General features: G+C 38.3%; 1 protein-coding gene across 1 annotated transcript in view; it reads left to right on the top strand.

The window, feature by feature from the left end:
- WWC2 (WW and C2 domain containing 2) overlaps positions 1-17,209 on the top strand; it is a 102,578-nt gene that overhangs the window by 61,419 nt on the left and 23,950 nt on the right. The window contains exons 8-12 of the mRNA XM_075149287.1: positions 625-698; positions 4,341-4,583; positions 9,467-9,556; positions 11,478-12,091; positions 15,647-15,770. Of these exons, the coding sequence (XP_075005388.1) occupies positions 625-698; positions 4,341-4,583; positions 9,467-9,556; positions 11,478-12,091; positions 15,647-15,770 (1,145 nt within the window). The remainder of the gene's footprint in view (positions 1-624; positions 699-4,340; positions 4,584-9,466; positions 9,557-11,477; positions 12,092-15,646; positions 15,771-17,209) is intronic.

Below are 17,209 nucleotides of genomic sequence, written 5' to 3'. Positions count from 1 at the left end.
TTTTAATTTTCAGAAACAAGATCTCAGAATTTAAATGTGCAATTTCATTTCATGTAGCTGAAAAACTGTTAGTGGAACTACTCGTTCAGTGATTCATTAAAACCTTCTCTGTTTCACTGATGGTATGTTTACATACACAGAAAGCTGTGCTTAATTTTGGTGCCTTTTTTGAAGTTTCGTGAGCTAAGTTTATATGGAAGAGGCTGTACAAGGCTTTCCAAACAAAGAGCTAAGCTTGTCTATGTTTTATAGCGAATTTATTGAAGTCTTACTTTGAAATGCACTTAGTTCTAAATTCTGAGTTCAGCAGAGTTCGAAGTAGGAGATCAAAATTTTAGGTGCAATCACTGCAAGACTTCTTTGAAAATGCTCTTGCTTTACTCTGATGGAATATGGACAATTGGTAGTACAGTGGTTAAAAATAGATGAACTGGATCAGAAGGAAACAGCACTGTTTTGTACATCTGAGTAGATTCCTAACTAGGCATTTAACAGCGAGTGTGTGGCTGCAGGTGGGTGTGTTTGTATTTTTTTAAGCTGTGATTTTTCTAGCCTGTGCATAGGTTTTGTTGATGCATTTAACAGCTTTACACAGTAATAAGGCTATTTTTTTTTTCTCAACAGGTTGGAGCAAGAAGTAGATCAAATTTAGCAGAGAAGGTCAGACTAAGTCTTCAATACGAAGAGGCAAAACGAAGGTAATAGGGTCAGCTGCTTTGTTAAGTTAGAGTCTCGAGCGGGGAAGGTGTCTGAGCTCTGCAGCGCCAACATTGTGCTGGCAGTGACATCTAGCGGGCGGCTCTCCGGAGGCGCCGCGGGCGTTGCTGCAACGTCTCTCTTTTCCTTCAGAATGCAAGCAGACTTTCAGGAGCAGTCGGTGCTTTTCAACAGTAGCTTTTACATTTAATGCTAAGTTGTATGTGTTGAGAAAGAAAATGCAGACAGTGACAAATTAATGGCAGTTCCAGGATTAAGGGGATACAGTGAGCTGGCTTTCCACTGAAAGGGGTTGTCAGGTTATTTATGTCCATTATATCCTTCTTTGGGATCATCATTTCAGTTTACTATGCCACTGAAGGCTCTTCAGTTTTAGAGTTACTTCAGACTTCCAGTGCAGATTTAGTAGGCTTAATTATTTCTTTTTCCCCTGGGACTTCGGATAATTTAAATACTTGTTATCACTCTGGGGTTGTTTTTTTAATGAGTTTAACCTGAGGAGAAAAGAAATCAGGAACTGCTCCACTGATGAATGTGGAATGCCTTTCAAATAAAGTTCTGCAGGGGTTGCTCGTGAAAGCAGTGCCGTTTTGATGAATTGCCACAGCACTGAAGAATGGGCGTCAGAAAGCAGAACATTGGGGGTTAGAATGACATGTCTTCCGGTGCACCAGAAGTGCTGCATAATGCTGGGGGAAGATTTACTATTTAAAAACAAAAAAAAAGGCGTGTGTGTGGGATATCTCTCTATTAATAATGTATTAATTGTGTTGCATTATTTTCTAACACTTTTCACAAAATTAGGTGTCAGCTATTCAGAAACCTTATAGTTTTTGTTATGGAGATGCTTTGTAATTTAAGGGGAATAGAAATCTAAAAAGTTATCCCACACCCAAAGTTCCTTACAGTTACCACTTCTACCTTTTTAAAAAAAAAAAAAAGAGTAAAAAAAAGTAAAAAAAGTATAGCGTTCAGAGTATGGAGTACTGCAGCACAAGATCTTACTTTCTCACAAATTAGTCAGCCAAGAATGTGGGTCGAAATTTCAGTAGCTCATGTACTTATCTTTGCATAACTAAGTATTTGTTCTATATAACACTAGTGTGTTTTAAGGTTAAATTATCTCCTGTTAAATGGTATCTTTATTCAATTTTGTCTGAAACTGCCCGGTAATGAATATTCTTTTAAGCTTTAAATAAGACAATTGTATGCCTTGAAGACACTGTTAAAGTCTTTAAAGTGTTTGCACATACTGGTTTTATCAGTGACTACAGGGTGAACTTAATATAAGTGTACATATCTTGAAATAATGAAGATACATACCAGTTTGCACATAAAATTCAGTACCTAATTACATCCCTCCTAATTATTATGGCCATTGTAATCATCACTATAATTTAATAAGTATTGACCATCTTTTCTGAAATATTAAATGTGCAAATTCTTAGTTGTTTTGTGTTAAAATAACTAAGAGAAAGAGAGGATCTTGTAAGTGAACTTCTCTACTTGAAAATTATCAGATGATCTTGTATGTTGCATATTTTATGTTGCTTAGCCAGCAGAATGCCTTGAAGAGGTGGAGTGTTGATGTTAACTATGCTAAATGCAGTTGCAATTGTTATTCAAAAGGCTCTGATATAGCATGCTGACAATCCTGTCCTGATGTGGTGAAGATCTGACTAATACTCCTTGTTGACCTGTTGAGCAAGGACTTCCTCAAAAGCATGAAACCAGTTCAGTTTTCGTATCCATCTAGTCCTTTGCCTGTCTGATGAGGCAGCTGAAAAGTGTCAGTTACGGTAGCAGAGAGTTATGTGTAGCAGGGGGAGCAAAAGACCTGTTTGGAGACCACCATCCCATCCCGTAAGCCATCAAACAGCTGTCAATAGCAGCTACTTTCAGAACAAGGTTAGCTAGAACCAGTGACCTGGAGATGAAAGTCTTAACATTTCATTATCCAGCTGAAATTATTTGGTTGTTTTCCCTCTGAGTACTGTTCCTCTAAAGGACTTTTGAATATAAATGATATATGTAACAGCTGCAAAATATGTTGAAATGCTTCATTTAATTTCACTGCTGATAATATTTCTGTTTATTTTGCATTGTTTTTCTGTGAAAATAGTCAAACTTGTTCTTGCAGGGGTTTGGTGGGAGTATGGGTTGTTCTCATTTTTTAAGCTGTTGTTTTTTCATTGAGGTACAGATGAGAATGGAGTGTTACCTATGGAAAAAGAAAGCTTCTAGTATAAGCAATGGGATAGTTAGATTCAACATTAACTATTCTTAGCTTTGACCATAAATAAATGCCTTAATGTACTGTAAAATTAATACCGAAGATGCAAAACAAGCATGATATTATTAGTTTTGTTAATCACAGAAAACAAACTGAAAAGAAGAAAACTGTTTTCCCAGAAATCTGTCAGAACTATAGAAAGATTATACATACCAAATTATCTGTGTGTATTTATGAAGTATGGCATGGGTCATTACTTAGGTAGCGCCTGGTAACATTGAAGTTGCACAGACTTGTATCAGTTGTTGAGCTGACGTAGGTGTATTTAACTGTGGCAGTTACAAATAAATAAAAGTAACAGATCAGTTCCTCTTGCCCTGGATTGTATGGGAACGTCTTTCTATTTTGACTTCTCCTTTCTCTGCCTTTTTCCCAGCCTACAAGAAAGAGGTGCTGAAGGCTAGGAGCTGTTACGTAGTTCACAGCTTCCGTATCTTTAGCTATGCAGCTGGTTCAGGTGTGGCTAAGGCTGGAAGTGACTGAAAGTTATCATCTTATTAAATATGTGGCATCTATAATGGGAATTTTTAAGCTTTCCCAGTGGACAATGAGTCTTTATTGCAAAACCTGCACTTTTTAAGCTATGCTGCTGAGCCCATAGACAGAATGATTATGGAGACTGAACACTGGAAATAACCTGTCTTGATCAGGACTGAGCTATAGTAGGGAAGTTTCTGCTTCCATTATATGTGTGTATCTGCACAATATGTATGGATAACCAAGTCTTGGGTGTCTTAACTCTGTGATTTGACATCTGCAATGGGAACAGCAGTTGCACAAACTCAAACTTTTGAGTTAATAATCTCCTTTCTCTTTAGGTGGCCGCTGTCCTATTACCTTTTATTTTAATCCCATAGAAGAACAAAGCTTTTGCCTTTTAAGATTTGCATACATGCGTGCTGCTGAAGTGAGCACCTTGCCATGGTGCCTTTTCTTTCACCATGGTTGTTGCTGTTTCTGAGGACAGTCAGCTTCCAACAGCTTAGGAGAAATCCATCATACTCCTAGATGAATGAAGCATAGTGCCACTACTATGTTACCAGACAGATCACTTTCAATAAAGCTTTTATTAATGTTGTGATTTCTACTTCAACTCAGCATTTGAACAGGAGCAACTCATTTTTAATGCATATGCATATTGCTGTTGGCCTGGATAGGTGGCTTGCCTTTCTGGCGTAGTCTGCATTCTTGTGAAGCAAAACTAATTAAAAGTATGGCTTTGAGTAGAAAATGTTATATTGTGATACCTTTCAAAATATGGTATCACTTCTCTCCTTCCTGGGATTTGTGTGCTATGCTGGGCTCAGACAAATCTGCTGTTTTATTTTAGCATGGCTAACTTGAAGATCGAACTCTCTAAGCTAGATAGTGAAGCCTGGCCTGGGGCACTGGATGTGGAAAAGGAAAAATTGATGTTAATCAATGAAAAAGAAGAGCTTTTGAAGGAACTGCAGTTTATTACACCACGCAAACGTACTCAAGATGAGCTAGAGCAGCTAGAAGCAGAAAGGAAGAGGCTTGAAGAAGAGCTGCTGTCTGTAAAAAGCACACCCAGTCAAGCACTTGCTGAAAGGTAAGGGATTGACTTTTGCTAATATTAAATGCTGCTTTCTGCGGTCTAACCTTTGTAGTCATTACAGACCCTGAACTATGCCTTGATGGGCTGTTTTCCTTCAGTAACTGTTCTATGTAGATCTTAATTAAATTTGTTATTAGCCCACTGGGCAGAAACACAAAGAAGTCTTCTGTACTGTGAGAGAATGCGAACACCCTGTATGTGCTCTGCAATATCAGTTGCTCTGCGTTTGTTAACAGCATGAAAATGCCTGTGACAGATGTTAAATAACTGAGGAATGTCAACATACCAGCAGGAGGGCAATACATCATTCACTCATTTCTGATAATAGCTGTAAACTATTTGAACTCAGGTTACAAAGATTGTCTTGATTGTTGCAACATCTGAAGCCTTTCATTGTGAGTTTTATTACATACCGAAATGCAACCTAAAGGAAAAAAAAAAAGAGTTCAGAGGAGAAGTATAATTGTTGCAAGTTTCCTAACTTGCTGGCACCTAACTCGTAACCAAAGCAACTACCACAATAAATTGTTTTAGCCAGATTCAGAGTTCGAGAAAACCAAGGATGACTGTAACAAATGGACTTTTCATCAACTGTAAGTGGAAATAAATTTATGGGCACCTCTAGCACACGTAAAATGCAATAAACACAAAATATCATTGTGTGTATCAGTGTAATATGCCTTATTGAAGTAATACAAGCAGCATTGTAAGCCTTTCCTACTTCCCTCTGCTACGAAACACCTGCTGTTGCTCCAGTTTCATTGAATGGCAAAATTCCTGTTAGTGACATTAGAAATTGGGTCCTATATTGTAGCTGAGTAGTGAGGAAATTTTTTGTTTACAAAGTACGTATGTGTGTATTAGGCATGATTTTTAAACATATTTGTACACTTTATAATAGTTTAAACTGCATTATATTGATAATCCAAACATGTTTTAGAAGAAGGGTTATGTTCTATTTGAACTATATTTTTACAGGAGAAATTACCTGTCTGTGTTAATAGTATCTAAATTACCATGGATCCGTTGCTTCCTGACTTTCATTAATGAATGGAGAATAAGGGGTCAATAATAAAATCACACTGACAAATAAATAATTTGAATCTAAGGCTCTGATAATATGCTGTTGTAAGTAATAGCTAAATCTTGACTCATGCTGTAAATTGGTAGCTGGTTTCTTAGTCTTGGATTTGCTTGTTTAGTGCCAAAGAAAATTCTGCACCTGCACATTTTCCCATACGTGTCAGATGCCAAACTTTGCGTACCAAGGGCAAGTCAAATTGTCTCCCACTGTCAAGAAGAAATGAAATGGCAGATTTTTTCCATGTATAGTGACACAACTAGTTGTTACAGCTTAAAATTTTTTCCCCTCTATTTTCTTCAAATTTTTTTCTTTTGATTTTTGTTCCTGAAAATGTGGAATTTTTTTGTGAGGTTACTGTAAGATTTCACATCATACACTGCTAGTATTTATGGTGGCTTCTGGTTTGCTTTTTTGCCATTCCAGTGAATCTCCAGTGAATTTCTACCTGAAACTCTTTATGATATTAAAACTGTCTCCCTTGATGACTTCAGAGCACATCAATTCTTTCACATTAAACTTATTTTGAAGATTATTTCTGGTGGGTCTGCTATAAACATAAAGAAAATCTTCATTTTGTAGAAGGATTCAGATAGTGAAACTTTTCCTGAAATGTTAATTTGAGAAAAGGATACAGTTAATTTTATCTCATCAACCCACCAACATTTTAATTCTTTGAGATGAGGAAGATTCTCCTCTCCATTATCAGTGGAGGAGCCACACCATCTTCAAAGCGCTGCGCTGTTGCATTACTATGTTCTTTCATGAAGTTTCGTGAATGCCTTAGGTTTCCAGTGTTTTCACAGGTACTGATAATGAAGCAACAGTGTAAGAAGCTATGGATTGTGTCAGAGCTTGATGTGATGAGGGTTTTTTGTTTGGTTTTTTGGGGTTTTTTGGAATTTTTGTTTTGTTTTGTTTTTATTTTTTTCTAAAGGGGCAAGAAACAGAAGACTTAAAACAAAAGCATTATAGCATAGCCCTGGGTTATTTTGGAGTAGGATGCCACTAGTAGATGTACTGTAGAATCAATTTACAGAGGAGGATATAAATCATAGCGCATCAGCTTCAGAAAAGCAGAGACAGGGCATACTCTGACTGCTTTAAGAAGCCTTCCAGCAACTATACAGAAATATCTGGATTGTGGAACTGTTGAGAACTATTTGCTACTTTCTTGCCTCTGCGTTCGTGTCAGGGAGATTTCATTACTGCTTTAGTCCTTGGCAAAATCTAAGTAATCACAGGCATTTAAACAGATGCATGATTTAACTACTTGATTGTGCTGTTGCCTGCAAAACTGGCCCCTGCTCTTGTGCCTGTCGTAAACAAACATGTCCCCATAAGTTTGCATTGAAAGGTGAGGTGTGTGCACTTTAACTTTTTAATGTATTTTTTTAAGATTCTATGCCCATCTCAGCAATGTTACAATTTAAGATCAAAAGTGGAGAAAGATGTCTCACTAACACTCAAGTCGCTCCTGCAATGAGCAATAGGTTAATTTAGGTAGGAGGGGTGCAAATAGGAGAGATTGAGAGGCCCGTGTCAGAATAGATAACACAATGGTTGTTCAGGTGTTTACATGGTCTTTGGGATATTAAAGTTCCTGCTTATGCTATAAAGAAGGAAGGTTCATTGCTTGAAAGTTTCAGGGGGTTTTTTGTTTGATTGGTTTTTTAATTTGGTCTGATGTAGAATGAAAAAAATTTCCTTGAATCTCAATTTGTTGTGAGATAGTAAAATTATTTTCTGCATGTCTTGGAACTTCCAGGAGTGATTTCATCATCTGGCTTGTGTTTGTGACTTGTGACTAACATCTTTCTGAAATTTACCTACAGGTATTAATACTACTTCTTTAATCACTAGTAGATCAAATTTCATCTAGGAAAGAATGTTTTTTCAGGAGCTAAATTATATGGGATAAATTACATTTATCAACCTCCTTAAGATAATAAAGGAAAACAAACTTTTGTTTGTGCTTTGGAGGAAAAAAACAAACAAACCTTTTCGTTTAATAGTACAAATTCAGTGGAACAACTATAGGTGTCTGTTTTGAGGACTCCAGTCAGAGAAGTTCCTAAGCTTTTAATTTTCTTTCCTGTCTTTTGCCATTAGTAGTTGAATACACACAGCAATTTTTGTGCCTTTTCCTTGAAGATAAAATGATAGTTCACTATTGAAAAGCCACAAAAGAGTTAGTGAAGAGCACTCTTGCTTGGGAAAATTAGGATAAATTAGGCTTTAAAAGAAGGCAGAAGGCATTGATAAATAGTAAAATGGTAGGAAAGAGCGTCTCGATACCATAAATGAGCATAATTCTTGGTTTGGAAACCTGTGTGTATGTCTTCCTGGGCAAAGAATGAAATACTGTTGTATGCTTTTAACAGTCTTAGCAGGTATTGGCAGATGAACACATTATTGCGGTGTAAGAGCGCACGCAGCATAGGCAGTGGACTGGAAGTTCACACCCTGGCTGACCTCGGCGTAACTTATTCACCTTTGCATAACCCAGAATTGCTCATTGAATAAGCATGGGTGTAAGCAAGTGCTTTTCATGCTTTGCTGAATTGAGGACTTAATGTCTTTTTACTGGTATCTGACACTCAAAGAGAGTGAATTCTGGGAACTATTGAGTATTTCATTCAGTTTGCATAAGAAAGCAATGGTTGATTTTTGGTTTTTGTTCCTTGAAGTGTTCTCTGCATTTGAGTTTTAATTTATACATCCTTGAGATGCCAGAAAGGCCAAAGGAAAGGTTTCTGTGAATGAACACCAAACTTTTTTTTTTTTTTTAAAAGGAAGGGAGGTAATTTCTTGTCCTTCAGATTTGTTGCTTGAGAACCTATGACATGTGTCAGTTGGCTGAGCCAAGGGCTAGAAGAGAATATACTAATCCACAACTATAGCAGGGTTTTAGCTGAATCCACTGAGGGAAAGCAATTTATTTGGTGTTGTAAATGGAGTGATAAAAGGGAATTATAAAAGGAGAAATCACTGTAAAGGTTAGTGAATCCTTTCTGCTAGTAGCCAGCCAAAAGGAATGGGAGAGTTCCACCATTTGTGGGTTTAGAGCTAGGCTGGATAACAGTGCAGGAGGCAATAAATCTGGCTTTTTCATAAAGGTGAACCTTGATAATGAGCATTACAATGCTGTGTGGCTCTGAGTTGATGACAAAGCTGTTGGGATTGTAGAAATCTTTACCAAGGACTCCTAAATATGGTCCATGATCTCAGAACCTTGTGCTTGAATGCTGCTTTGATTTACTGTGCTTTGTCTCTATACGAAGACTGAAATCAAAGGGAGTACTTAAATTTTAAACTTCCTGCAGTGCTACCCCAAGTTCTTGCATTATCAGAACTAATACTGATATTTGTCTTCTTTTGGGTTTTTTTCTGAAACTATATTAAGTAAGGAGCCAGTCTACAGCATGGCTTTTTAAAACTGTCTTAGTGCAGATCTTATTTTCCTGAAGTTGCAGCTATTTTCCTAGTGCTCATGTGTTACGCTTTTATTGGGTGCATGTTCCCCTTGGTACAGTGTCAATGTACCAACACTCTGCTTGCTTATACACTCAGCAGGTTTGTTACAGTGCTTAGTATTCTGCAGGTAAAGTCACTCTGCTGAAGTGGTCAGGGTTTTACGGTAGGACTGAGAGCTAACACAGTCTCTTGGATTTTAGTAGTTGGCAACCAGATGAAAATATGAGGGATCTTCACTTTGTTTCTGTCTTATCTATAAAGTATTTTAGCCTCCAGATTATTTTGTAATGCTTTCCTATACTTATATGTATCTTTCCAGATTGAAATCGGAGGAGAGAAGGAAAGAGTTGGTACAGAAACTTGAAGAAACTACAAAGTTAACTACTTATTTGCATTCTCAGCTGAGGAGGTAAGACTGTACTGCGTAATGTAAAACCTGTTTTCAGCAACAATCTAGTGGACCTGGCTGTCTAAACTTCATTCTTAGGTTTTTCTCTTAGCTGGAAGCTGAACAAAATTGTTTAATATTTAAATAAGAAAATGCAAGTGTAATAGCTTCAAGCATTTTGCCACCATGCAAACCTGGTGTACCTTTATAATTTCAGTAAGCGCTCAAGACTGGAATGAATGGATTTTTTGCACAGCTTCCATAGTTAAGCAGGCAGACATTATTTTGCTTCAGTGTAAATAAATAAATAAATCAGGGATTTTCTAATTAGTCATATCTTCAAAATCCTATCACTGAGGAGACCAAATGGTTTCTCAGAGTTCTGTCTAAAATGAGTTACTAGAACTGTAGCCTTTATTCTGTCTAATAACTGAAGAGGCTTAATGAGTATATGTATGCATGTAAATACTTAGGTGAATCATTGATTCTGGTTTTATTCTTCAACACTGACTTACGCTTTCTGTAGACAGAAATGTATTCTCAGCAGGATATTTTTTTTCCTGACAGTCATTGATTCAAAATCTGACTCTGGGTTTATGAAATTCATAGTGATAACAAAAAAGTAATCAGTTACAGCAACTGTGAACTCAAACTCATTGGTCTGATGGGAATTCTAATATTTAATAATACATGTAACTGGTCCTAGGGAAGAGTTTCTCTCACTTATGGACTGTACCCTGTGCTACCAAACCATGTGTCCGTTATATTTATTTAGAAAATCCTGAATTTTCTTGCATATCCCAGTGGGATACACCAATCAGACACTGCATTAATGTTTACCTATTCTCTTAGAAATCAAAATAGGGCTTTAAGAGGAAAAATGTTTTTGAGCATTTTATAGAGATCCTCTCACAGTAAGCCATACCATCCTACTCCTGGGATCTGGGCTGGCTTAGCTATTTCAAACATTTCAGCCAGATCCCATAAATTGCATTTTGATTGGTGATTAGTTAGGAAAAGAGTCTTTTAAATTATTTTTTTAAAGTATTTTGTGCTTGTGTTTGTTTGGACTTTTGGGGGTCTCTTTGTCCTTTTAAAAGCAGTTTTCTAGCCCAGTGGCAAAATTTTTAAAGGTGATAGCTCTGTTATTGTTCAGTAAACATCTTTTAAGTGTTTAGAAGGGGCTGCCTTGAATAACTTTTCCTGACTTTTTTTTCCTAGCAGAGTTGTCCTGAGCCAAGGCAGTGACAGTTTCTCTAACCTGGCAGGGCTCCTTATCTTCTGTTATTAACAGGAGAAGACTGAATAGAATAGAATAGATTATTTCAGTTGGAAGGGACCTACAACAATCATCTAGTCCAACTGCCTGACCAATTCAGGGATTGGATGTTACGGCCTTGGCCATGCTTAAGTAGTTGGATTTACTGTGCATGTAGAGTGTGTATTGTCTTATAGATGTGAAGCAGTTCTGCTGTAAGTTGTCTCCTTCTAGCTGCCGTCTTTCCCAGGTGCTTGGGCAGAGGGCAAGCTGCATGTATTGCTCTAGAGGTGGCAGCACTCCTCTGCTGCCATAACTTCCTTCCTGGGGACTCCATTCCTGTCACATTGACCCCATGAGTGCCCACACCAGGGTGGAGTGGGTCTTTGGGGGAATATAGCAGCTGAGAAGGCTGCAGGTACTGCCGGACCAGTGTATCCAATCTGTAGCCTTCTCCTGAAGAGAAATGGGCTTTAGGAGCAGGCTGTAAGCTGGATAAATTGCCCTGATGGTGTGCAGGTTGGGCACATTGATCTAAACCAGGTATGGATGCTTAAAATAAATAATGCCTCAAGCAGCATTCAGTTGTAAATTGTTATAGTGCAGCTCCAGTCAATCTTATCTCTCCTTGTACCGTTTTGTGCTGGTTTAGTTTAAGTGTAAGTGTTTGTGCTTTCTTTGCAGCCTCTCAGCTAGTACGTTATCTGTGTCTTCAGGAAGCAGTTTGGGATCTCTGGCATCCAGCCGGGGATCTCTGAACACATCAAGCAGAGGGTCGCTAAACTCGCTCAGCTCCATGGATCTCTACTATAACCAAGGCGAGCAAATAACGGATTTGGACTATCAGTATAAACTTGACTTCATATTGCAAGAAAAAAGTGGTTACATTCCTTCGGGGCCTATCACTACTATTCATGAAAATGAAGTGGTCAGTTCCCATGGGAGACTGGGTTACAGTGACTCTCCTTCAGCTGCAGACCATCCCAAATTGACTGAACCTCCCAAATCTGTGACATCACTGTCTTCCAGATCCTCACTGTCTTCCTTGTCCCCCCCCGGCTCCCCTTTGGTTTTAGAAGCTGCGTTTTCAGTGTCAGCTCAAAATTCCCTTCTGCATCACCTCACTACGGACTTTGAAGACTGTGACCTTTTGGGTGATTTTGCAGGCATTAGTCTCTGTGAGAACCAAATATTATTGGACTCTGAAGGCAGAGCAGAATCTCAGATTCCTGCAGATGATAAAGATCTTAATGAAGGCATTAGGCAGCCTCTGCCTTCTCTACATGAAGGAAGTTCAGGTAATAAAAAAATCTAATGTAAAATATATATGTTACATGAAAATTTTGAACTAACAGCTGGCTCTTGAATGGGGAGGTACTCATGTAACTGAAGAGTATTTTGATCAGCATACATACATTTGCCATGGTGGACAGTCAGTAATTCTGAGGGACGTTACATAAGTTCTAGTTTTGGGTGCAGAGAGCTGTGATCACCCCGATTCCATCTACATTTTTCAATAGCTATCTCAGAAGGGAAGTTCACGTATTGCAGACTCGGTCATGAAAAAATAACAGAAAAACCTGAAGCTGGATCTTGAAGACACAGATGCATGGTGTTCCTAGGTATTGTCAGGATGTATGGGGATAAAGAAGAAAAACCCTCTGCTGGTTTTTGGTAACTTGAAATCAGATACTTTGTTTCTTACTGAAGAATAAGCTACAAACTGACATCCTCAGTAAAAGAGATTTCTGGACTTAAGAGTTAGAATTTTTATGTGCATATGTATGTCTAGTTATTTGAATCTGCTGTCACCGAAAGATCTGCAGTTCATTTTTTTTGCGTGAGTTGAGAAAGACAAGTGACCACATGCCATGTAAATTACAGTGGGACTCTCACCATTTTTAACATGGGTTTCATAGTGCTTTGCTTTTTATCCATCCGAGTTAGATCAGAGCTCTAAGCTAGTCTAGGCTCCCGCTACAGTCTGTGGGTAACTTCCAAAAGGATGAGTCATCTTATCCTACAACGTACTTCCCTTTAAGGAAGATGGGGTGAATGACCCTGTGAGTTGTCGAGGTATCCTTACTAACTAGTTAACTTTAACTTTGAGATGGCTGAATTAGGTGTAATGAATTCCACTTCTAGTCTGCAATAAAAGCCATGCAACATACTTAGTCGTCTTACATTGTCAAAGCCTTTGGCAGAGTCAGAACTTCAAAAATACCAGCTGTCAAGAATTGATGACTTGTCCTCAGTCTTCGAGTATTGCCTTTGCTGCCTTTTGTTAGGGTTGACAGTATGTTGTGCTTTCTCTGCACATTTATTGACTTTTCTAGTGTCATTCTGTGTCGTTGTCTTTAAGTATGTTGCAAACCATTCGTGTGTTTATGTTACACAGTGGCTCTGTTTTCCCAAGGAAGAACTGAGGGAGCCAGATTTCCACTAGTGCTGAGCACTGGCAGCCCTATTTGAAACCTGATCAGCACTTAGCATACACAGCTCCGCATTTCTGGGCCTGAGTTGGTAGTGAAGCGGCTAACTAAGGAGTTGGGATGTCTTAGAATAAATACAGCCTAGCTCTAGAGAATGCATTGTCCAGATTTGTTGCCAAGCTTGAACCTTGTGCCTGGAGTCTGCCAGTTTTTAATAAAAGTACCTGGACATATTGATGCAGACATATATTTTCATGAGAAATCTGCTTTTATTTATACATATATATCTCTGTATATATCTCTATATATCTCAATGAATTGTTGTAACAGCTGTTGGTTAATTAGATTAGCTTAGTGCAGTACTGTAGTAATTTCAATATTGACCAGAGCAATGTGGCACCAGAAGAGAAATGCGTGGTACACATAGTACAAGCTGGGAGTCCCCCGCTCTGTTCAACTGTGCAGAAAGAAAAAAAGAAATTGACTGGTGTTCTAATGGTCTGAACCTGTGAAATGCAAAGTGGACAAACATGGAAAAGGATTTGTCTTTTCAGTATAGTGGAACACAGTTATTTTGCTTTAGAGCCATATTGTAAAAGATGAAAAAAATAATTAATTTTCCTGCCCATATTTCAGCAGCATGTCCTTTCCAAATTACAACAACTTTCGGTCTGGCTGGCTGGCTGGCTGCAGCTCGTCTAGTCTGAGAACTGAGTTTAAGGTGGTTTGGAATTTGGGAACGCATAGGGCTATGAGGAGTCAGAATTATTTTTTTTAAATTTATGTCTTTAGATCATTATTTTCAGAGGCATCATGTGGTTGTCTAATGTTTTTGAGCTTTTTTGAGGACCTGTTATTCTGGATAGTATCAGGGTGTCTTTTAAGTCTATAAGTAGTTATGGTTTTAAAATATAAATTCATCCTGTGATTCTTCATACTGATACTTCCTCATGTAGGGTTATACATATGATACAAATTATCTTTAAATCTGCATTAAGACTGCCAAAACAAGCACTCAGATTTTGAAAAGCCAGATATTAATTAATTATGCTTCAGTACCTCTAGTGTCCACAGTAAAATGGGCCTCATGGTGAGGCTTCAGTACATTAGCAGTGAGACATAGACCTGGGATTGGTCGGTGTTTACACTCCAATTTCATTCCTGGAACTGCTGCAATGCTGAATGGGATGGTTTTCAACAAAATCAGCCGGAGGCGTAAAACCTGCATGGAAAATTTCAGCCCACACACTTAAGTTTTACAAGACTACAAATCTGAATACTGCTGAATCTTAACTTGGAGGTAGACAAACATACCTCCAGACAGTATGGCTAGTATTTTCATGTAATAATCTGCATTGGCTTTTTAGAGCAGTGCTCACCTGCTTCTCTGTCTGTCTCTGACTTTTCTGTACAGGTGAGCTATAGAGATATTTGCTCCTCTGCACATGTCCCTGCTGTCAGAAACCAAGCTAGGATATCATGTAGTTCTTCCGCAGTCGGTGTCTGTCATTGTCAAAGTCAATTCAGGCTGCTGTGGTAATTCCTAAGGGTAATCAATAAATCGTGTCATCACCTTCACCCCTCACATGGTGGGGCGGGGAGGGAAAGAGCACTTCATCATCAAGGAAAAAGCATTCCTACTGCCATAAATAAAAGCACAAATGCAGCAATCAATCATCTAATCTGAAGCCTTAAATTTTAAACATCTTAATAAGATGCAGAGTCATGATTCAGCTGGGGACGATAACGCATACCAATATCCTCACCCTTTGGCAGATAAAAGTACTGCATAGGCCCTCAACTTACTATGCTGCAGAACGTGGCTTTCCGTGAATGCTGCTTCTTCACTGCATGACGCTAGCGTATGAATGCGAGTTGAAGATTAAAGCTAAGTAGTAGCTGATAGTAAAGAGATTGTAGCATAAAAAGTTTTTGATGATAGTAAGCCAGAGGGGATTTTTAATTTCTAGCAGTTATATCACTGGAGAGAGAGCATCTGTCTGACTTCTGAATATTTAATAGACAGTAGGCAATCACTTTGTATGTAACTGAAGTGTTACTACAGTGCAGAATGTGAACATGGCAAATACAGGTTTAAAGATCAGGATAATGAGGGTTAATAATGAAGATAATGAAGGATAATAACTAGCTCAACAGATATGGGTGATGATAGGAGCCTGTATCTCTGGGAAGGAATAATAGTTGTACATTTTCAAGTTCATCAGTTTGCTTATATCCCTAGCCAGAATATGTGGTAACAGCAGTACAGTCTCAGAATGTTTAACGATGTGGAAAAAAACTACTCTGTGATACTCAGTTAAGGGTCACCACTTTCAACTTGACAACTTTCTAAGCTATGCGCCTCTCTCTTTCTGACTATTAATCTCTTGGACTAATTTTCATTATTCTTTCATTTTGTAGGTGTTGACTTACCACGAAGAACAGCTAGTCACCTGCTTGAGGAGAAAACAGCTTGTGTATCTGCTGCCGTGTCCGATGAGTCTGTAGCTGGAGATAGTGGTGTATATGAAGCTTCTGTGAAACAGTAGGTTTGAGAAATAATGCAAGTCCTTCCACCAAAAATTTAAATACATCTATAAGCAATTATATAATATCAGCATAAGCAGTTTATTGGTCTTAGATGCCCCGACCGGCATCTAAACACCACACAGCCAGTCGCTCGCTCCCCTCTGGTGGGATGGGGGAGAGAGTCGGAAGAGTAAAAGTGAGAAAACTCATGGGTTGAGATAGAGACAGTTTAATAGGGAAAGCAAAAGCCGCGCACGCAAGCGAAGCAAAACAAGGAATTCATCAACTACTTCCCATCGGCAGGCAGGTGTTCAGCCATCTCCAGGAAAGCAGGGCTCCATCACGCATAACTGTTACTTGGGAAGACAAACACCATCACTCCGAACGTCCCCCCCTTCCTTCTTCTTCCTCCAGCTTTATATGCTGAGCATGACGTCATATGGTATGAATTGACCCGTTGGTCAGTTGGGTCAGCTGTCCTGGCTGTGCTCCCTCCCAGCTTCTTGTGCACCTGGCAGAGCACGGGAAGCGGAAAAGTCCTTGATTAGTGTCAACACTACTTAGCAACAACTAAAACATCAGTGTGTTATCAACATTTTTCTCATACTAAATCCAAAATCCAGCACTATACCAGCTACTGGGAAGAAAATTAACTCGACCCCAGCTGAAACCAGGACACCTTTTTTATAAATATTTTGTCCTTTCATATTGAAAGGAGGGCACATTTACCAAACAATTAAGTTTGATTGCTTTTTTAAGCTAATAAATTTGCATTAGAGTGCTTGTATAACTTGGTTGAGTAGCATTAATATGCTACCTTCTAATCCTGTTTTTTTTCTTTTTAGAAGCTTTCCTAGGAGAAAAGCTGTATTTAAACTATACAGGTTCTGCCATGTGGCTGTATTAACTCTACTCAGAGTGACTATTGTTACTTCTTGTTTTGTTTAGAGGCAATCTTAAGATTGCATAACATTTTGCTTGAATATTTTCTTTTTTAAAAAAGAGGATATAGGAAAGATAAGAAAATTCTCAGTTGTACTGTTGGTATAAAAATAATCCAGGTTAGGGTTTAATATCATGCTTCACTGTGATGAACAGGATACAAGAAATGTATTCGCTATTGTTGCTTTTTGACAAGACATAACTTCTACAGGATTCTTCATACTGTTTTCTGGCAGTGAGAACAATGAACTTTAAACTGCATAACAGAAGACTATTGCAAACTATGAGAGAAACCAAAATCTTTATTTTTTACCTCAGTTTTGGCAAGTTGTTGACATTAAAAATTTTTTGTCCTTTTGAATATTCAGAGAGATGTTTTAGCAGAATGGTTACAAAGATGTAGATGCACATCTCCTGTTGCCAGGCTAAATGCTTTTCTGTTAGGACAGGTAACGATGCATTATGGTATCATAAATGGCTTTTATTGGCCTCTGAGAAAATACTTCTACTTGT

Source organism: Calonectris borealis, chromosome 4 (assembly GCF_964195595.1).
Source record: "Calonectris borealis chromosome 4, bCalBor7.hap1.2, whole genome shotgun sequence".
Classification (NCBI taxonomy): domain Eukaryota; kingdom Metazoa; phylum Chordata; class Aves; order Procellariiformes; family Procellariidae; genus Calonectris; species Calonectris borealis.
Note: the sequence above shows the minus strand (reverse complement) of the source record. Positions and strands in the feature narration are given on the sequence as shown.